We start from the raw sequence: 20,660 nt of genomic DNA, 5'->3' as shown, positions 1-20,660 counted from the left end.
TACTATTAGGAAAGAGCAGCTGATTCCCGAGGCTCAGACCACTGCTCCATCTTCGTAACCCCACTTCTAAAGGCAACAGAAGGAAAAGGTGCATAGTGTCTCTCAGTGGCCAGTGTTCAGGGATCTCGTGAAGGACATTCTCCATGCAGGCGACCATCCTCGGCACCTGCTCATTGGCAGCGCAGGCCCCTGGCCCTGAGGTTCGACTGCTGGGCCTCCGAGCTGCTGGGGACGCGCAGTGCGGAGGGTGTAGAGAACGTCACTGCCTGCAGATTGGATAGCCTACCGGCGGATCGACGCTGTCTGCCGCTGTCTGGCCAACCTAACTGCTCGGGGACGGCTGGGCTGGCTTCTGCCACTCCATCCGCTCTGCCCGGCAGTCGGCTACACCCTGCCGCCTCCTGCGGTCTCTGCTCCAGGTCGCCACCAACCGCTATCCTGTCTTCGGAGCGGCCGTCGCACAGGGAGTGTCTTGTCAGGCACTCGCAGATTAGGTGGCAGGCCACCTCTCCAAGGCAACCCACCTGCGCCCCAGCCTCTGGCTGAGATCCCAGACACCGCAGAGCTGCCCTCCTGCGCCTGCAGGCACTATGGAAGCACACACGTTGTGCAACGATCCAGTCACCACCCACGAGCTCCACAGGGCCCTCAATCGATCCATAGCGCCCTCGGGCCAACGGGTCACAGTGCAGATGCTGCAGAATCTGTATGCCCAAGAATAGACTCGTCACCTGGCCGTGTTCGACGAAAATCGTGTTGGACCACTGTCATCGTGGTACCCATCCTGATGCCCCGCAAGGCCTCCAGGGAGCTGTGTTCCTACAGATAGTCTCACGGACCTCTGTTGCCTGTAAAACATTGGATTCAGGGGCACTCGAAAGACTCATATGTACCGCAGCGGGTGCCAACTTCCTGCCGGAGAACCAGATAGGGTACGCCAGGCACTGATTCACCACACACTACATGTCGGTTGAAGATTCTTCCCTCGACAAGGCGAGGCATCGTGGAAACATCGACTGGTTAGTCCTCCTGGACGACCAGTCGCCATTCAAGAGCCTGCCCCACACCACCATCGAGCCAGCACAGGACGAACTGCGGCCGATGGGAAAGCTCTCACACTTCATAACCTCTTTTCCCTCTGATCGTTCCATACTCAGTTACTGATAACTGATCGTCAGTTACTGATAACGCCTACAAGAAGATGAGTACGGTAACACGTGAAACATGGAAGTGTCCTTCATGCAAGGATGATTCGGTGGCGCAACCTGACGTAGCATCCAACCCCGATGGTGGTTCGTTCTCGCAGCAACTGTCTGCTCTGAATGTGAAGCTGGATACTTTGACTACCACTGTATCAGCACTGATGGGGAAAATGGAAGAACTGTTGTTGGTCAAGGAAGCTAGTGAAAAGGTTGCTTCAGCAGTCGAGGACATACAGTCAGCTATTGACTTCCTTTCGTCACGGTATGACTCTGTGCTTGCTGGAGTGACCACTAATCAGGCTGAGCTTGCAGATCTTCGGTCACAAGTTCAATCACTGTCTTCAACAGTAGTTTCCCAGAAAGGGCTTCGGACTCCAGCCCTCTCAGGGGGAAGGAGGAGAGCCAGGTTACCACGGTCGTTCGCAAGACGGCCAACCATTTCAGGTCAGAGGCTCGCAAGCTGTACGAGGGCGCTCTCGCTGCCGAGAGCTCTATCGACCGCCATCATGGCAGTCCTCTTAGAGGAAACTGCAAGGTCAGGCATTATGCTGTGGAATGTGAATTCCCTGCTCGCGCACGTTTCTGACCTAAATGACCTTGTGTCGGTGGGTACCATGGAATACGATGTGCTCGCCCCCCAGGGACCCGGATCTCAGCCGAAGCCTCCAGTCTGCCTGGGTAAACTAGGTACTCCGATCTCTCCTTCTGACTCCTCCACGGCTGCAGTGACGCCCCCCGCTTGGACAACGCTCACTCTCAGGTGAGGCCCTGTAGAGCCATCTACATAAGGAATAACATCCCTCACTTGGGCCACTTGGAGATTTGTGGTGCGGGAATGCGAATGGGCCGCATGGATACCTGTGTCCTCAGTCTACCTAGCTCCCAGTGTGTCTTGGGATTGAACAATGCCTTCTTGCCCTCCATGCTCGGCTCGGCTAGATTGTTCTTATCTGTGGTGATTTTAATTCCCATAACAGGGAATGGGGCAACCGAACCTTGACCACGAGAGGCAGAAAATTCCTGGATACCACCATCGCCGCAAGCTTCCGTGTCCTGCAGCCCATGGCCCTTATCTTCATCCGACCAGGACGCTCGTCTATCATTGACCTCCCGCTTGTCGGACGCTTGCCATTACTATTGGGAAAGAGCAGCTGATTCCCGGGGCTCGGACCACTGCTCCATCTTCGTGAACCCTACCTCTAAAGGCAATGGAAGGAAAAGGTGCACAGTGTCTCTCAGTGGCCAGTGTTCAGGGATCTGGTAAAGGACATTCTCCATGCAGGCGACCATCCTCGGCACCTGCTCACTGGCAGCGCAGGCCCCTGGCCCTGAGGTTCGACTGCTGGGCCTCCGAGCTGCTGGTGACGCGCAGAGCGGAGAGTGTAGCGAACGTCTCTGCCTGCAGATTGGATAGCCTACCGGCGGATCGACGCCGTCTGCCGCTGTCCGGCCAACCTAACTGCTCAGGGAGGGCTGGGCTGGCGCCTGCCACTCCATGGAGCAGTGGAGCATGTGTTCTCTGCAGGAGCGCATTTCGGTGCTAGGACGCTTCACCTATGAAGCGCCAGCATTGCCATGCTGGTGCAGTTGCTTCACGGGTAAGAAACAAACCCTGCTGCCTGGTTGCTTTTGGCAGGGAATACATGCAACAGGCAGCGATGGCGTAGAGGAGGCAGCGATGGCGTAGAGGTAGAGCATCCGCCTCGCGTGCAAGCGGACCGGGGTTCGAATCCCGGTGCCACGCAATTCTCCACCGGATAAAAAAAAAAAAAACTCCGCGTGTCGATGGAATTGCATAACCAGGCTTGGAGTGCGGCCTGATTTCGGTGACCAGAGCCGACAACGCACTTCCTCATCAGAACAGGATTTGGCCACCCTGGTGTAGTACTTGGCCACAACCTTCTATGAACAAACCAATTAACCCTCGGCCCTCAGTCCCCAGCGGCTGCGGAGCAACTGACCAAGGCAACGGTCAGATCTGTGACGCAGCGGAGGGTGCTAAGAATCTCTGGCTCCGGACAGGCCGCCATTGGAAACTGAACCTGGCAACGTTTAACGCAAGAACCTTATCAAGTGAGGCTAGCTTAGCAGTGCTGCTGGAGGAATTAGCCAGTATTAAATGGGATGTCATAGGGCTTAGTGAGGTTAGGAGGACAGATGAGGCGTATACAGTACTAAAGGGCGGGCATGTACTGTGCTATCGTGGATTAGCAGATAGGCGAGAACTAGGGGTGGGATTTCTCATAAATCAGGATATAGCTGGCAACATCGAGGAGTTTTACAGTATTAACGAGAGAGTGGCAGCTATCGTAATTAGGCTTAATAAGAGGTACAAGCTGAAGGTGGTGCAGGCCTACGCGCCTACATCAAGCCATGATGACCAGATAGTTGAAAGCTTCTATGAGGATGTGGAATCGGCAATGACCAAAGTAAAATCACAGTACACTGTACTGATGGGCGACTTTAATGCAAAGGTAGGTAAAAAGCAGGCTGGAGACAAGGCGGTAGGTGACTATGGCATAGGTTCTAGGAACAGTAGGGGAGAGTTATTAGTAGAGTTCGCAGATAGAAATAATTTACGGATTATGAATACCTTCTTCCGCAAACGAGCAAACAGGAAGTGGACGTGGAAGAGCCCCAATGGTGAGACTAAAAATGAAATAGACTTCATACTGTGTGCACACCCTGGCATCGTAGAGGATGTGGATGTCCTCGGGAAGGTCCGTTACAGCGACCACAGAATGGTAAGGTCTCGTATTAGCTTAGATTTGAAGAGGGAACGGAGGAAACTGGTGAATCGAAAGGCTATTAACGAGTTAGCATTAAGAGGGAAGGTATAGGAATTCAGAATGTCGCTGCAAAACAGATTTTCCGCTTTAACTGAAGAAGACGACCGTAGTGTTGAAACAATGAATGATAATCTTACAGCTATTGTTACAGAGTGCGCCGCAGAAGTAGGTGGTAGGATGGTTCGACAGGATACCAACAAGCTATCTCAGGAGACTAAAGATCTGATTAAGAAACGTCAAAGCATGAGGACGTCTAACTCCACAGACAGGATAGAATTAGCAGAGCTATCTAAGTTAATAAATAAGCGCAAGGTAGCCGACATAAGAAAGTTTAACATGGAGAAAATCGAGCATGCTCTAAGGAATGGAGGTAGCCTAAAATCAGTGAGGAGAAAACTGGGCATAGGTAAAAACCAGATGTATGCGCTAAAAGACAAACAGGGCAATGTCATCAGCAATATGGATAAGATAGTTGAATTAGCCGAAGAGTTCTACACAAATCTATACAGTAGCGAATGTAATCATTAGAGGCCGGATTTTTAGGCACTAAAAAGCACGTTTTAGGCGCCATAAATAGGCGGCTAAAATTCCATTTTAGGCACCTAACGGAGAAAAATAGGCACTATAAATTTTATCAAAAGTGCACACAGTTCCGAAGTTCAGCGTGCAATATCTGTCGTAAAATAAAAGAAAAACACAGCAAGAATGATTTGGGACCTTAAGTAAGGTGCGAACATTAGAAGCCGTTTTTTTTAAGGCTATCACGCAACTTTTCGTACAATACACATGCTTCAGCAGAGCAAAAGGGACGGTTACCAACCCTTTTGAAACACTTTGGTATACCTCGAAACAAACAATTCGCTTGTCGTGCACAAAAGTAGAAACAATGAACACCTTAAAAGGAGGCCATGTATTTAGAATTTGATAGAAACATTGTCAATTCAAAGCATCTGACAAATGAGTTCAGTCTTCGCTCACACAGGAATTGTACTTATTTATTGCAGGCATACACGATGCTTCAACATCTTGTCATTTGTGGTGCCATCTGGTCAACTACCACTTTAACAGCCAAAGTCATCAACAAGCTGCCAATATAAAATGGCAGAAAATAAGAAAAAGGTTGCTTCGATATTTTCGGCTGACGTGGTTGGTATTGTGTACGCATACGGCGTAGGTGCAGTGTTCACCACAGCCAACTGACGAGTCATCTAATGTTGCCACGCGTGTGTTCTACTCAAAACCGAAATGGATTCGAAAGCAAACAGAATCTGAATGCAAAACCACAGCGTATTTCAGGCCCCTTTTCTGTAAAATAGGGCATATTTAGGCACCGACGTCGGAAATAGGCATTTATAGGCACTGACACCAAAATAGGCATTTATAGGCACTATAAAAAGAGTATTAAACATATTGTCAACACCTAATTCGTGCTCATATGTAAAAATGGTGCGCCTACGAAGCGTTGAAAAAAATAGGCATTTGCCTAAAATCCGGTCTCTAGTAATCATCAAGTTACTGAGGGAGGCAGTCGAGCACAGCAATGGGACATCCCGCCAGTAACGAAGGAGGAAGTAAAGAAAGCCTTAGGAGCAATGCAAAGAGGGAAAGCAGCTGGTGGGGATCAGGTAACAGCAGATTTACTGAAGGACGGAGGAGAGATTGTGCTACAAAAACTAGCCACCCTGTATACGCAATGCCTTGTGACCTCGAGAGTACGAGAAGCTTGGAAGAACGCTAACATTATCTTAATTCATAAGAAAGGAGACGTCAAGGACTTGAAGAATTACAGACCGATCAGCTTATTGTCCGTTGCCTACAAGGTATTTACTAAGGTAATCGCTAATAGAATCAGGACAACCTTGGACTTTAGTCAACCAAATGATCAGGCAGGCTTTCGTAAAGGATACTCGACAATAGACCACATTCACACTATCAATCAGGTGATAGAGAAATGCGCAGAATATAACCAACCTCTATATATAGCCCTCATTGATTACGAGAAAGCATTCGACTCAGTGGAAACCTCAGCTGTCATGCAGGCATTGCGGAATCAGGGTGTGGAAGAGTGCTATGTGAAAATATTGGAAGATATTTATAACGATTGCACAGCTACTATAGTTCTCCATAAAGTCAGCAATAAAATTCCAATATGGAAAGGTGTCAGGCAGGGAGACACGATCTCGCCAATGCTCTTCACTGCCTGCTTACAGGAGGTATTCCGGGGACTGGAATGGGAAGAGTTGGGGATAAGAGTTAATGGAGAATACCTGAGTAATTTGCGATTCGCTGATGACATTGCCTTGCTAAGCCACTCAGGACAAGAACTGCAAAGCATGATCAATCAGCTAGACAGGCAGAGTAGAACGGTGGGGCTAAGAATTAACATGCAGAAAACCAAAGTGATGTTCAATAGCCTTGCAAAGGAACAGCAGTTCGCAATTGGTAGCGAGGTGCTAGAAGTAGTAAGAGAATATGTCTACTTAGGGCAGGTAGTGACCGCAGATCCGGATCATGAGAGGGAAATAACTAGAAGAATAAGAATGGGGTGGAGCGCGTATGGCAGGTTCTCTCAGGCCATGAATGGTAGCTTACCAATATCCATGAAGAGAAAAGTATATAACAGCTGTATCCTACCGGTACTCACCTATGGGGCAGAAACGTGGAGGCTAACAAAGAGGGTTCAGCTTAAGTTAAGAACAACGCAGCGAGCTATGGAAAGGAAAATGATAGGTGTAACATTAAGAGATCGGAAGAGGGCGGAGTGGGTGAGGGAACAAACGCGGGTTAATGACATCCTAGTTGAAATCAAGAGGAAGAAGTGGGCTTGGGCAGGGCATGTAATGCGAAGGCAAGATAACCGCTGGTCCTTAAGGGTAACGGAGTGGATTCTAAGAGAAAGCAAACGTAGCAGGGGACGGCAGAAAGTTAGATGGGCGGATGAGATTAAGAAGTTTGCGGGGATACAGTGGCGGCAACTAGCAAAGGACAGGGTTAATTGGAGAGACATGGGAGAGGCCTTTGCCCTGCAGTGGGTGTAGTCAGGCTGATGATGATGATGATGATGATGACATGCAACTGCCCCAGAAATCGAGAGATCTGCGGGCATGTTTCCTCATACATGCTGCAATAAATGTCGACTGAACACTGCAAGAAGATATGACCAATTGCATGCTGTGTTACTTTGGACAAAGCACCACACATATAAAAGTTCTCACTCGGAACCACAGTTGTCAAATCAGTACAAGGGGCTGAATGTAGCTTGTTTCATATAACACAATGTATTCTTATGAATACATGACAGATCTGTTCAGGTCTATATCTGCTGCTTTAATTCTGAACTCACGAAATAGTAGTGGCAGATAACTATATTTACCCAAAATTATTTCCTAAAATCATACGTTTGCGAAGCAAGTGCCCAGAATAATTTTTCAAACAGCAACATAGCAGGAAATGCAGAGACGTTACAATATTACATATTCCGAGGTAAATTAGAAAACATTGCAGGTACGCTTTCAAAGGTCCCAAATTTTTTAACTGAAAAACCTTTAAACCTGCGATAACAGTGAGAGTATGCATTTGGCCATACCAGTCATAGATCTTAGCTGGACACAATCGAGATGATGGACGAAAACTGCACGCCAAGCAAAAGGTCCCCCTGTTTCTGCACATGCAAATAAAAAGAGGACACAGAGAATAAGAGAAATCCTACAATTATAGCTAGTCTGTACAGTAAAAATTTAACAACCCCACACCCACAACGGGCAAAAAACATGCGAGGGCTCCAATCTAACAATAAACTAAGTAGTGACGCTGGCACCTACAGGTTTACACGCGCATTTAGCACATTGACAAAATGAATAGGCGCCGAATAAAAATAGTGTAGTGAATTTACTGGCACAGCAAGTGCTGCATTAGCTGCTGGTACAGAATGACACTCATCCAAGCAACTGCCTAATCCATTTATTGTATTGAGAGGCCTGCACAGTAGCGACTGGCTCTCCTGAACAATACATGCTGGCTCAGTTTTATCTTTCTTGCGTCTGAGTACCGCCTCAGCATTCTTGAGACTGCTTGAAGACACGCACAGTCTACTGTTTACGCACACACCATAACAGTTTTTGGTCAGTTTTCCACAACTTCCCCACATGCAAATGAAGAAGCTGTTGGGGCTGGCTACCATGTCAGTCGTTTTCTTCCTAACACAAATTTAAATAAACCACTACGTACCCGAAATGCTAAATAAAGGTGTTTAAACAAATTCAAGGACATCTACTACTGCGGTTACTTGAGCTCTAAGAGGACTCTGGATTTTTTCACAACATATCCATTACATGCAAGTTCCTTGGCCGTGGCAGGCCTGGAAATTAAGCAGTGACGGCAACAAGGGGGGCAGAGGGCCGAGAGCCGCCACCCTAAAATTTGCATGCAGCAGTTTGTTCGTTTTATTTAGTTAATGTTTATAAGGAGCAATAGGGCATCTCACGCCTGCCAGAGGTTCGACTTCCCATACGAACACCTCGGCGCCGTCCCTGTAAACGTTGCAAACAAGCACAATGAGAGTATGTGTGCTCTGTGCCCGCACTTTACAGCCATCTCACACTGCCATTTCAGTTCGAGGTAAGCTACTTTTATTCGGCACAGGAGTAACTCACTACTGTAACGCTTAGTTGCCAATCGTTTCAGTGTTGACGACAGCTGCTGCTGGCTCCGGTGCTTCGGGCCGCTTGCGGACCTTCGATGGCTCCTAGCCTCCTACTGCTCTTACCTCATACGTTCGGCCTGAAGCTTCCATCATCCATTTCGATTACTTTGATGTTAACAGCAGGTGGCCAGCGCGTGCAGCGCACGATAAACGGGTCACATATCACTTTTGAGATTGCTGCAAGCGAAGCGCTCACCGCAGCCTCTGCGACACCATCTCACTGCGCTAACAGCAACCTCAAAAGCTTCATATGACTAGCAGCTTTTTTTTATATATCCATAGATGACGTGACAGGCGGTAAAGAATTAATTTGGCTCAAGCATTTTCTACATCAGTTCAAGAGATGCGGCACTCTTGCACTCGATTGATGATGATGGTCATGTACCAAGTAACTTGATTTAGGCCCCCGGTCACCAGGGACTCAGGGAAAGGAACAGACCGATCAGGCCACCCGCGCACTCTCTCCCCAGACCATCTTCCGGTCCTTGGAAGCCTACTCCTAATCAGACAATCTGGCCCTTACATTCAAACACATCACCGATTACTACAAGGAGGAGCACCGGCGCTACCCGGCCCCTTGTAAGGGACTGGATCGTGCTGACGAGCGCCTCCTCATCAAAATTGTCACCAACACTGTACTGTGCCCGGCGGTGCTTAAAAATTCCGACAGAAGATACCTTAATGGCGCGTGTCAGTTTTGTGGGGAAGTGGCTGCTGACACCTTCCACACGGTTTGGGTGTGCCAATCAAACCCACCTTCCCCCCCCCCCCCCCTTCCCCCCAGCCCCGCCAGAGAGGATGGGAGGCGGCCCTGCTCGGCTGTCAAGACTTCAAGACACATGTTGACAACCCTTTGGAACGGGCGCTCGGGCAAAGTACACGGAGGTATGAGCACTCATGCCAACTTTGCGGAGGGGTCGAGGAGATCATCAAGCACATAGTGCTGGAATGTGCAGACCTTCAACCCTCGGTTTCGGATACACAGGCCGATACGTACCGTACCAAACTTCCTAGTACACTTCGCCCATACCTGACTAACCTGACGCGATCAACGGACCCGGCAGCCTTGGTGCATAGCGATGGTGATCGGTTTCCGCCGACTCGACGAGCCACCGCAATGAAAGCTGGTTGAAAGAACCAAGCGACGACTTGAGCACTGACAACGCACACCAAACAAATACCTTCCTATATGTAATATATATATATATAAGACTACAAAATTAAAAAATTATCTCGGAAGAAACACTGCAAGTGTCGTCTGCTAGGGGCGATTCGTAGCAGACGCCTCAACCTCTATCATGACCGCGAAGAGGTCATTGCTCTCAGTTAAAGCTAGCAGACGAAACTGCGCGTTTATATTACTGAAAGAAAACACGTATTGTAAGTAAATAAACTACTCAAAAGCATAATTTTGCTTTTTTAAGCTGTGTTCACTGAATTCAAAGGGTTTTTCCACTCCATAACAGCAGACGTAGGTAATAGTACCGCTGCAGTTCAGTCTGTCCGCTCAGTGCCGGCTGTCTGTTGAGTCCCAGCTCCTGCTTTGCTTGCACAGCTCGTCAAGATGCTGTACTGCTGCGTGCCGCAACGTAAGTCAACTCACCAAAGAAAAGAACCCGATGTATCTTTTCATGAAATACCGTCAGTTTACGTGAGCAATGGCTAAGCAGTTTCGAATGAGGACTGTTGCACTGTCGTGATTTGCATATTTACTCCAACATCTGTAGCTCGCATTTTTGACTTTCAGATTTTAAATACGACAGCAAGGAACGACTGCTGAAACCAAGCGCCTTAACTGCTGTAGGTATTCAGCGACCAGGAATGAATCTCAGCAGAATGGCCCGGGAATGGAAATGAGGCCAGAAAGTGCAAAACTGAGTCGCAGTCCGCTGGCACCCCGAACTACTCAGCTGCGCAACGACAGCCAATCAGTGAGTATGATGAGACCGGGATACAGATATCTCTGTACAGACGCTATATGGAAGATGCAGTGTGTGTCTCAGGTTAAAATTGATAAATTTCAGAAGCGCGCTGTTGATAACGTCTGCATGCGATTCAGTGCGTGAAACTGACTAAAAACTCTCGTCCAGGACCTGGAAATGGTGCGTATACTTTCACCAACTGTGTTCTTAGGCAAAACAGCAACAAAAGAATATTAAATATATATTTTTTTTTTGTAATACCATACTGGTAGTGCGCAATGAAAAGAGGACGGAACCCAGGCAACACCGAACGTCTGAGGACATCATCAAATGTTCTAAACGTCCTCATCCTGAACAGGATATGAGCACTTTTTTATTGCATTACAGCCGAACGTCCTCAGTTCGTACTTTGCTGGACGACTCGAAGATGAGGGTAAAAGCGTAGCGCAAAAGACAAGGACTCAGAAAGACAGACACACACAGCGCTCAGTCTTTTCTGAGTCATCTTTTGCGCTAAGTTTTTCCTTACAATATGAACCAACAAGCCCAAGCGTCTACCCTTCGAAGATGAGAATTCCGCCCGGGCGATATCGCAACTTCTGCGGCGTCGTCTGCTACAGTGTGTGGTTCCGTTTCGTGCGCTTTTCATGGCATTTGAGAACCGCAAATTTTGCACAGAGGTTGAATTTGATGGTAAGTTTTATTTTATACTGCATCTAGGTGATGCACTTGCCCGATTCGGTCAGAATTATTTGGAAACACCATCGTCTGCGGCGACGGAGAACGAAAACCGAAAACATCGCAACAATGGTACTGTGGCGCCATCTTGTATCCAGCGGAGAAAGGCGTGTCACCAGCTCCATAGGGTTTCTCAATCTAGAGGGAAAGCTGGCGCCCCGTCTATGGGAGTTTGCATGGGGCTCTCTCAAGACCACTTTGGTTATATTAACTCTATGCCACTGCCTTTTTTTCCTCGATAACTGCCGCCACCATGTCGCTCAAAGCATCAACATCATCATCGTTTGCCAATATTCGTGCGCGCTATTCAATACATAAGCTTTGTAGTTCTTCACTATATTAACATCAGCAATGAAAACAACCATGATAACGATTTTCCTTTACAGAAGAGTATAAAAAGTGTCTTTCTTTTTGATGGCGCCACCGTAGATAAATGATTGATGATGATGACCGCGTGGATAAACGATAAAACTGTCTTGTTTGAAGTAAAATGAAGGAAGAGGCCATTTTTTCAACAGGGTTATAGCAGCGCCACGCAGTCCATTATGTTTCTATCCTAGCGGCAAAAGACAAACTAGAACGCGCAGTGGAAGTGCTGATTCCGGAAGTTGAGGTCTGGCGCCAAATACGCTTGAGCAGACGACGAGACGCGGCAAGTACAGCGATAAGCAAGCACTTCTTTCGGGATGGAACCTACCAGTCGCTTTGTTCATGGTGCGCCTGAGGTGTACCGCATTTTTGGTGAACCTCGTAGGCAACGAGGAGCGCGGTTATGCTCTAGGTAAGTTCATAAATGAATATATATGGCATGTCTGCAGAGTGCTTTACGGTTTACGGTGCGTCGGTTTATCAACTCGCCCAGCTAGATTTTTTACTCAGTCATATGTTGTCAGCCGGCATGAAGTGTGTACCAACTGCTATCCTCGCGCAACGATTGCAAACAGACCCTGCATGTTAGTTTCTTTCTGGGGCAACGGCCGGAGCAAGGTAGCCGCTGCGGCTCTATCCTTTGATTTGCTTACGTCGTTGTGGTACTAACAGATGCAGGCCATTATCTGAGGTGCTGCTTGTGCGCTGTGCGGCGCTAAAGCTGTGAGCGATCACAATCGAAATACCTGTCGTTAAGGCATCTTCATATTATTATAGACACCTCTTCACATTGCATCGTAGCGTTATATATATGGACCGTCCAGAATACCCTCTTAACTTTTTTGTGTGAATATTGTTGCAGAGGCAGGAGCAGAGCTTGGTCATGCGGAGGTGTCACCAGAAATTAGTAAGTGTGCTCTAACCTACTTTGGTTGAAGGGTGTGCTAACTGAGGCTCTCACTGCTCGACACGATAGATTTTACGGATTCCTCGTATCCAATTCCTTTATAAGTTTGCAGTTGGCGAGATAATTGATTTAACTTCCAGTACATATTTTATGAATTAGTGCCTTGTACCAGATTCCACTCTTTAATTTATAAGTTTACAGTTGGTGAGATAACTGATTTAACTTTAAGTATACAAACAAAGAACTGTTTTATTTCACACTGTTTGTGTCCTTCAATCTTCTAGCAATCAACTATGTTTGGCCGTCATAGACTGGCTCATATATCTTAAAGCACCCAACCTCTTGCTAGTTCATTTAAGATCCGCACTGTAATCAACAGCGAAGAAAGCAGTTTTGCACCACTGCACTTCGTGGTGTGGAAGGACGGTCTGGCCGCTCGCATGGCCACACTAAGGGGGCAGAATCATTCAAGGAACATGTGTTATGTGGACACTGTATTTCCACTCTCTTTGATTATGTACCTCTTTTTCCTGCTGATGCCTGCAAATGGACGGGAGGAGAAACTAAATTACTTCTTAATTTATATGCCACATACTTGGACAAGTTGGGCCTCTGAAGAAATTCAGGAACAAAAAGCAATGTTCGAAAAAATTGCCATGGAGCTGAAAAAAACTAGTAGTAAGAAGAGGGGAGCAGTACTGCACCAGATACAAGACCATGTGCAAAAGAAGCAGCAGCAGCTCTATGACCAGTGCGGTAGCGGGCTACTTTGCTGCTGCCACAATAAAAACAAAAACGCATAAAATCAACTTAAACGCTTGAAATAATGCATTATAGCTTAAATATTTTCCTATAAAACATGGAGGAAAGAAACAGAGGAGGCAGCATCCGGCGACAGCCTCTTTAGAAGTAAAAATATAGTAAAAAGGAGAGAGTTGGTAGGACAACATACCCCATGCCGGGCCCCTGCTTTTACTCCCTGTCGGACCTGTCGGAGCTACTGCTGGCCAACATTCGATGCCTGTGTAAGGAAAACACGGTCGTCATGCAATTCGAGTCCTAGATCGGTCTTAAGGCCCCATTGCAATGAAGAAAGGTCTGCGCCAAGGGTACTCGTCATCGCCACTCGTAGCATCGAGTGAGGGCTGCTACGAGTGGTGCTACGAGACAGCTGGTACGGATGACAACCGATGAGTGCGGGTTTAGCCTTTGCGGACGATCTAGTACTACTTCAGAAATCTTCCTAGGATTTGCAGTGTTTGCAAAACATCTGCCAGAATGAGATTACGCGTCTGCACCTGAGGGCCAATTCCAAGAAGAGTGTGGCTGTCCGAGTTCAGAGTTTTGGTGCCCGGCAGCGGAGGCACGCACAGAAAATCCATGTACAGCCTTCACGAGGCTAGGTCCGATAGGCTTCCCTGCGGATTCAGCTTTTCCTGCATCGCTGATGCTTCAAAGGGTAATCTCGACGTGATGTTTGGCGACGTGTGGAAGTTTGAGCATCTCCCTGTATTGATGCTTGCAAATGCTGTAGTGTGCCTGCTAGTGGACACGAGAGTGGCTTCGAGAGACAATAGTGCGAGGCTGGCCGAACTTCGCTTGGCTGTCGTGGCCGGGTAGCGAACAAGGTGGTGCAGGGAGACCTAGGTTGGCCCAGCTTTGTGGCTCGAGAAGCGTTGAGTAAGCTAACCTACAAGGGTCGTCTCCAGTGCGTACCTAGAACTCGTTGGGCGTGCTGAGTGTTTGACCATCTGGCCGCAGTGTGCCTTTGCTCCCAACGGACAAAGTGCATCTACCATCTCGAAAAGAAGTGTGGCTTCTTTCAAGAGCGGGTTGAAGGCAGCTGCTCAGTAAAGTGGCAAACAGAGCTTCGTAGATGCACAGAGCTTCAGATAGGGAGATGTCATGGGCTGCAGTAGAAGCTAAGACCACATTCTTCCTGTATAGCCTCCAGAAATAGGCACCCCAGCCTACAGTGCTCTACAGTGAGTGTTGCAGCAGCCTCCTGTTTGAGGCAACAGCGAGGAGCTCTGCAGACCCTACAGTACTAGCATCGATTTCATCACACAGTGGAGAGAACGCTAAGCTGAAAGTGAGGGGAATCAGACGAAACCACGGAACACTCAGCGCTCTGATGCCAAGGTAACTCTAGTCCACCACGGATGTCACATTCTACAGTCGTTTGGGTCTTCCTGTCCTACCCAGCCAGAGGAATTCGCAGTCACAGTACAGGCCACCAAGAAGCGCCTTGCCGAGTGGTGGGGTGCTGTGCGCCGACAATTCGAGGAGTACCTAAAAGCACTATAGTCGGATGCAACTTAAGAAGGCAGCGGCTTTTCCCCGTCAAAGAACCCCCCTCCAGCCAATGGCGTCGGCCGATTCTCATTGTCCTGCTAGCGTGACAATGCAGGGAGTGGCAGATGAAAGGGGATAGTCCTCTCCCTTCATTGTTTGGGAATGGACCCTTCTCTCCATTGTGGCACCGCTCCCTGTATTGTCACCCCAGCAGGGTCATGATAATCGGCCGACGCCGTTGGCTTGAGGGGGGTCCTTTGACGGGGTAAAGCCGCTGCCTCCTTAAGTTGTATCCGACTATAGTTGGGCATGTAACGTGGCAGCAGCCACTGGAGTGGCCACCGAGCTCACGATGTACTGCTGTCATTTCTGTTCCAGTCGTTCATATGAGTGTGTATGTCCCACATAGCCTTAGTAGCTTTGGGACGTTGAACCCCATTAGCCATGTGAGCATGTATGTGTTGATGTGCGTGCATGCATTCTGTGTGGGGAGTGATTAGTTGTGTGTGTTGCGTGCGTGCATTTTGTGTACTCTGGCTGGGCACCACACCGACGACATCCACCCCATTCAGAGGACAAGGCCATAGTCATCATCAACATCATCCTTCTTTGCCGTGCACGGCTAGTGGAACTAGTGGACTATCTCAGCTGGGTCAGCTCACCACTGTACTACAGGGAAAAAAAAAATTTTTCGCACAGAATCTCGGAAGATTCGGACGCACATAGCAATTTCATGGAGTGCAGTTTCTTAACGGCACGCAGGGCTTCAATGGCACACTGTGCTCGATGGCACTATGACAATTCAAGCTCGTCAAAATGATGAAAAGTTTCTTGTGGCTCTGGCATCATTTTTCTGGGAGGTTGTCAAGATTTCATGATGCCTTCAAGTAAGGAAGACCTAAAGTGTTCTGAAGCCGGGCCATTTATCAGGCTTTCGTTGGTTACCGTCACATAAAGCGAGGTGCATACCTGCGCATGTTTTTGAAAATAAGGTCTCGGGCAGTGCGGCCTGAAATAAAAGCCACAGGCGCTCATCTAGCTCCAACTTTTTTTTTCTCCAACGAAGGCAGCCTCTGACTAATCCTTTGCACGTCCTTGATTATGAACTGTTTTTGTCTACTTGCGCAGCAATAAGGTCATTATTTCTTATCTGATAAAGTGACAACCACAGTTGGAAATGGTGCATTAGGCCAAATGCACATCTTGGTTGCACATATGAGCTTTGGGCTCTGCTTTTCGAAATACTCAAGCAGAGTCTTTTAGGATGTTAACGTGAAAAGGCTATGTACTACGTTTTCCTGTCTGTGAATTCGTAAGTTTTTCTCTTCTTTAAGTCCTTTTCTCAACATTTTTTTTTTCTGCTGTTGTTTTTCCACTTATCTGATTTAAACTGCCATGGTGCGCCAGCCACCTTACAGTTTGGCTCCCGGCCATGGCGGCAGGACTTCAGGGGAGGAAAAATATCAGAAATGTCCATTTGCTGTGCGTTGCACATGCACGATAAAGAACCTCAGGTGGTTAAAATTCGGTGTCCTCCATTACGGTACAGTGCTCTAACTACGGCATCCTTCATAGCTCATGTGTTGCTGAAGGACATTAAACCACACAGTTTACATTTAAATTCTTTTTGCAATTTCTGGGGTGCGGAAATTTGTCTTGTGTGAGGGAGTTTACCTACATTCTCCCCACAGGACAGTAGGGAAACATTTACAAAATTTAATTGCTATATATGGTGAGTGACTGATGTCATCGGTAGGGCAAAAAAACTGCACGGAACATCAAATTCCTCCTTATGATCCTTTGAAAGGCTACAGCACACAAAATAAAATGCCTTACACATTTGAGCTCCAAGGCACATCTGCAGTATCCCAGAGCTACAAAATGCAGTTCCTGGTGCGACTTATTTTGCAGTTCATTTAGTCACTTAAGTACACCTGCAGTGCCAAATTTAAAGCGATCTTTTTTTTGTCAGGCTCAGCCCAAATCTTCGAAAACTAAATACCTTCAGTGAAACACCCACATTCCACTAGTCTGCAAACGTGGAGCAGATTCTTGTGCTGAAAAAGTGTTGATGTCTATAAAAACAAAATGTTGAAAGTGCTGAATACGATTTTGTAATCGCTGTGCAGACAATCATATGGTATGTGCAAAAAAAATGAAATTGTGATTTCTAAATTTAGTTCCATGCTTGTACCTATAACAAAAATCACATCTAGCATGAAAAGAGCTATGCACCTTAATGGCACAAGTTGTTACAAATATGGGCATGTGACGAGCAGGGGTAGACTTACAGGTCATCTCTTGGGGGGGTGTGGTTTGGGGAGGTGGGGGGAATCCCATCTGGATCGTATATTCTTGGGGCCTTTTTTGTCCAAAAAATAGGGTTCATGTGGTTTTCCTATGTAAAATTTCTTGCTTGGGAAAGTGTTGCCTCCCCATCCTTGTACAGATCAGTCCCTACGGTCCAGTTTGTGTGAACAGAAGCAGCTTTGGCAATTGTGGGCATCAGCAGCACTTCTACCTTCTAACATGTTGTGTGAACTGTGACGAAGACCATCCAGCTTATTTTTTTTTCTGTTTAGTGTAGGAAAAGAAAGACACTGAAAGTGAGAAAAGACGTTTAATTTTCCTAAGCATGCACAGGCACATGACACAGCCTCCGAAACGTGCCTTTAATGATGGGTTGAAATGGCTACAATAATAAAGTGGCCTGGGGAGTCGCACATTTATTGGGAGGTTTAGTAGTATGCCTTAAATGCTATGAGAATACGAGTAGGATGTAGTGCATTTGGCAGATATTCTCAATTAAACTGTGAAAACCAGGTAACCAGTATTCCTAAAGAAGAAGGCATAGCAACTTGCTTGCACTCACTGATGAGGCAGAAACTTTGAAGTTGAAAAAGGCGGTGGAATTCGAATTGAGGACAACGCAGTAAAGTACGGAAAGTAAAATGATGGGGTGACGGTAAAGGGCACAAGAGATCCTAATGGGTTAGGGAACAAATGGGAGTTAAGGATGTGCTAGCTGAAATCAATTAAATGTGCATAGCATGTAATGCGGAGAACAGATAACTGATGATCCATTATGCCAAAGGAATGAATTCCAGGACAAGACAGGCATAGCAGAGAGTCAGGTGGGTGGATGAGATCAAGAAGATTGCAGGGATAAGGTGGCCACATCTTGAGCAGGATGATATGGCTAATAGGAGGGATATCGGAGAGGTCTTCATCTTGCAGTGCTTCGGTTTCAGATAATGATATCACTTCAGATGCTTCCAACGATGAAAGTTATATGCCTAGAAAAGACATGTTCCCTTAATCTGCCTTTACTCGTTACCAATAAAGACTCTGAGAAAGTAGATGATTGCAGAGATCAGCATTTCAGTGGCACAAACAAAACACATTTCTTAACCATCTAAATTTGACATTTAAGACCTCACGTATATCAGGCACATCTTTGAGTACGCTATAAGCACAGTGCTATGCATATAATGAGTTCTAAATTATTGACACTCTTTAGTCAGTATGTCATATTACTTTATAATTTCATATGAAAATTGTAACAAAACTCTGTATGGATCTACCCGCCTCAGTGGCTCAGCGGTTACGGCGTTCAGCTGGTGACCCGAAAGACGCGGGTTCGATCCCGGCCGCGGGCCGAATTTCGACGAGGGCGAAATTCTAGGGGCCCGTGTACTGTGCAATGTCAGTGCACGTTAAAGAACCCCAGGTGGTCGAAATTTCCGCCACCCTTCTCTATGTCATCCCTCATAGCCTGAGTTACTTTGGGAAGTTTGGGACGTGCGGTGATGCGGGCACTTCGGAACGCTTGCTGTGTGCGTGCCCACACTCTGACCCAACCCGTCGCCATCTCTTTTCAAACTACGGGGTCCTCGGACTGCCAGCCGACACGTAGAACCAGCTCTTGTTCTCAGCCTGAAACCACCTCTCTGCCCACAGTGTCCTGCTTGCCTATCTATCGGAGACTAGCCTATACGCCCTCCTCTAAGCCTGCGGCCCGCCTGGACCTGTTACTTTATGGACCTCCGCATCCAGACCTGGACCATGACTGCAGCAACGACATAGACACAAGGTAACACAGTACAGCGTATGCTAAAGATCTCTACTAACTCGCGCGCTCAAGCGGCCGACTTTTGCGGATGGGAAAACTGGCCTGTATTTCTTTCACGATCTTAAGAGGGCTTATTTTTGTTGTACTATCTGCAGAACTTCTGGACGTGACTTGCAAGTGCCAGAGGGATGCCGTCGTCGTCGCCATCCTCCGCAGACACCTGGATGCTGTTAAACCCACGGCGAAGCGACGACTGCCAACAGTAATGCCTTCGAGCCAGTCGACTGGCATCGAAGGTGAGTGCGAGGCAAAGCCTCGCACTAACCTTATTTGCTTGGAACTACCTCCTTACTCGCTTGGAACTACCTCGCAGGAGATGGATTCGTCGACTCATGGGAGCCCCACAGCAGTCTCTGGTGCTCGCACCCTGGCAGAGGCGGTCGTCTAACGACTGAATTTCCTGCTTCTCCAGAGAGACCTGATGTTCACAGACCGGCTCAATCACATTCTAGAATGCAGGCGCCCTCCGTGAGCGACTGCATTCCAACCCAACTCCATGAAGGGTAAGCTGCCTGGAGCCTATGTGGAAACGGTTTTACCTTCCCACAGGCGACCGGTCCTCCCTCTCAACCCGATCTCCCCTGTAGGTTACCCTGGGCCTTAACAAGGTGACGAAATGTCGGTCCCCTGCCGTCGCACTCCGCCTGGCCACCGTAGCCTTACTGGATGACTGAAAAGGTACGACCCTCATGTTCGCCGACGGCTCGGCTCTACGAGCCGCTTGGCAGGCCGCGCCTCTGGCGTTCCCTCAATTGGAGCAGTCCCGCACCTATAGGCTCTCTTTTCTGTGCAGCTGCCGAAAGGCTGAACTTGCAGGTCTCCACGTAAGAGCTGATTCGATCGGGACCATCGACCCTACTCACCTCGTTGTTGTCCTCTGTGATTGCCGGGCAGCCCTGCAGCTCCTGAGGAAGCTCCACATCTCCCAGACCTTGACCAGTGTCTGCGCGCGCCCAGAGTAACGCCCTTGAGGACGCCGGAGACCAGGTGGCTCACCACTGTGTGCCTGCCTATGCCGGCATCCAGGGCATTGAGGACGTCGATGTCCTTGCCAAGGCGGGCAACAGCAACGGGTTGCCAGTGACTATGTATCTAGCCCCCCACGACTTTGGCGCTCTGCTACAAAAGCAGAAGATAAGGGCACTTCGCCCTGACAAGGGTATCTCGGCGTACCGAACCTTCCACCGGCTCTCGGACAAGATACGGCGCCTTCGTGCTGCGTCTGCATCGGCTGCTCCTGGACGCCAACGCGGAAAGTTCATCGTTGATCTGGCGTGCTCCCTTGCAAGACCGTCGTGCGGCGATGCGGGCACTTCGGGATGCTTGCTGTGTGCGTGTCCAAACTCTGACCCAATCCATCGCCATCTCTTTTCAAGCTACCGGCCCTCGGACTGCCAGCCAACGTGGAGAACCAGCTCTCATTCCCGGCCCGAAACCACCTCTGTGCCCACAGTGTCCTGTTTGCCTATCTAAAAAAGACTAGCCTATACGCTCTCCTCTAAGCCTGCAGCCTGCCTGGACCTGTTACTTTATGGACCTCCGCATTCAGACCTGGACTATGACTGCAGCAACGACATAGACACAAGGTAACACAGTACACCGTC

The 20,660-nt window shown here is 48.2% G+C and overlaps 2 protein-coding genes across 17 annotated transcripts in view; one reads left to right on the top strand and one right to left on the bottom strand.

The window, feature by feature from the left end:
- The window catches only part of LOC149365179 (uncharacterized), a 75,139-nt gene that overhangs the window by 34,097 nt on the left and 20,382 nt on the right, over nt 1-20,660 (bottom strand). For 5 of the 13 annotated variants that reach the window (XM_089587992.1, XM_089588001.1, XM_089588027.1 and 2 more), the window contains exons 4-7: nt 13,582-13,650; nt 9,691-9,817; nt 8,475-8,520; nt 7,578-7,652 (exon numbers count right to left, since the gene is read on the bottom strand). In XM_089587992.1, coding sequence (XP_089444118.1) covers nt 7,590-7,652; nt 8,475-8,520; nt 9,691-9,817; nt 13,582-13,650 — 305 coding nt within the window. In that variant the 3' untranslated portion in view covers nt 7,578-7,589. The remainder of the gene's footprint in view (nt 1-7,577; nt 7,653-8,474; nt 8,521-9,690; nt 9,818-13,581; nt 13,651-20,660) is intronic. The other 8 variants (XM_089588056.1, XM_089588034.1, XM_089587968.1 and 5 more) reach the window with 3 other exon arrangements.
- Nucleotides 19-20,636, top strand: LOC149365181 (uncharacterized). Of its 4 annotated transcripts, XR_016292705.1 has the most exons (11): nt 19-88; nt 150-1,962; nt 2,180-2,423; nt 2,485-2,800; nt 10,441-10,624; nt 12,585-12,629; nt 18,885-19,017; nt 19,152-19,292; nt 19,370-19,559; nt 19,644-19,734; nt 19,850-20,631. XR_016292705.1 is itself a non-coding variant. In XM_089587794.1 (10 exons), the coding sequence occupies exons 1-2, from the start codon at nt 1,202-1,204 to the stop codon at nt 2,355-2,357; spliced, it is 939 nt and encodes a 312-aa protein (XP_089443920.1). In that variant the 5' UTR covers nt 48-1,201; the 3' UTR covers nt 2,358-2,423; nt 2,485-2,800; nt 10,441-10,624; nt 12,585-12,629; nt 18,885-19,017; nt 19,152-19,292; nt 19,370-19,559; nt 19,644-19,734; nt 19,850-20,636. The 4 variants fall into 4 exon arrangements, 3 of the variants coding, with proteins under 3 accessions (XP_089443920.1, XP_089443926.1, XP_089443936.1); XM_089587794.1 differs by having other exon boundaries at nt 48-1,962; nt 19,850-20,636; XM_089587810.1 differs by lacking the exons at nt 19-88; nt 150-1,962; nt 2,180-2,423; nt 2,485-2,800; nt 10,441-10,624 and adding an exon at nt 10,662-12,134 and having other exon boundaries at nt 19,850-20,636.

Source organism: Amblyomma mixtum, chromosome 1, assembly GCF_055824585.1.
Source record: "Amblyomma mixtum isolate Tamu chromosome 1, ASM5582458v1, whole genome shotgun sequence".
Classification (NCBI taxonomy): Eukaryota; Metazoa; Arthropoda; class Arachnida; order Ixodida; family Ixodidae; genus Amblyomma; species Amblyomma mixtum.
The sequence above is the reverse complement of the archived record's forward strand: the minus strand, read 5'-3'. Positions and strand labels throughout refer to the sequence as shown.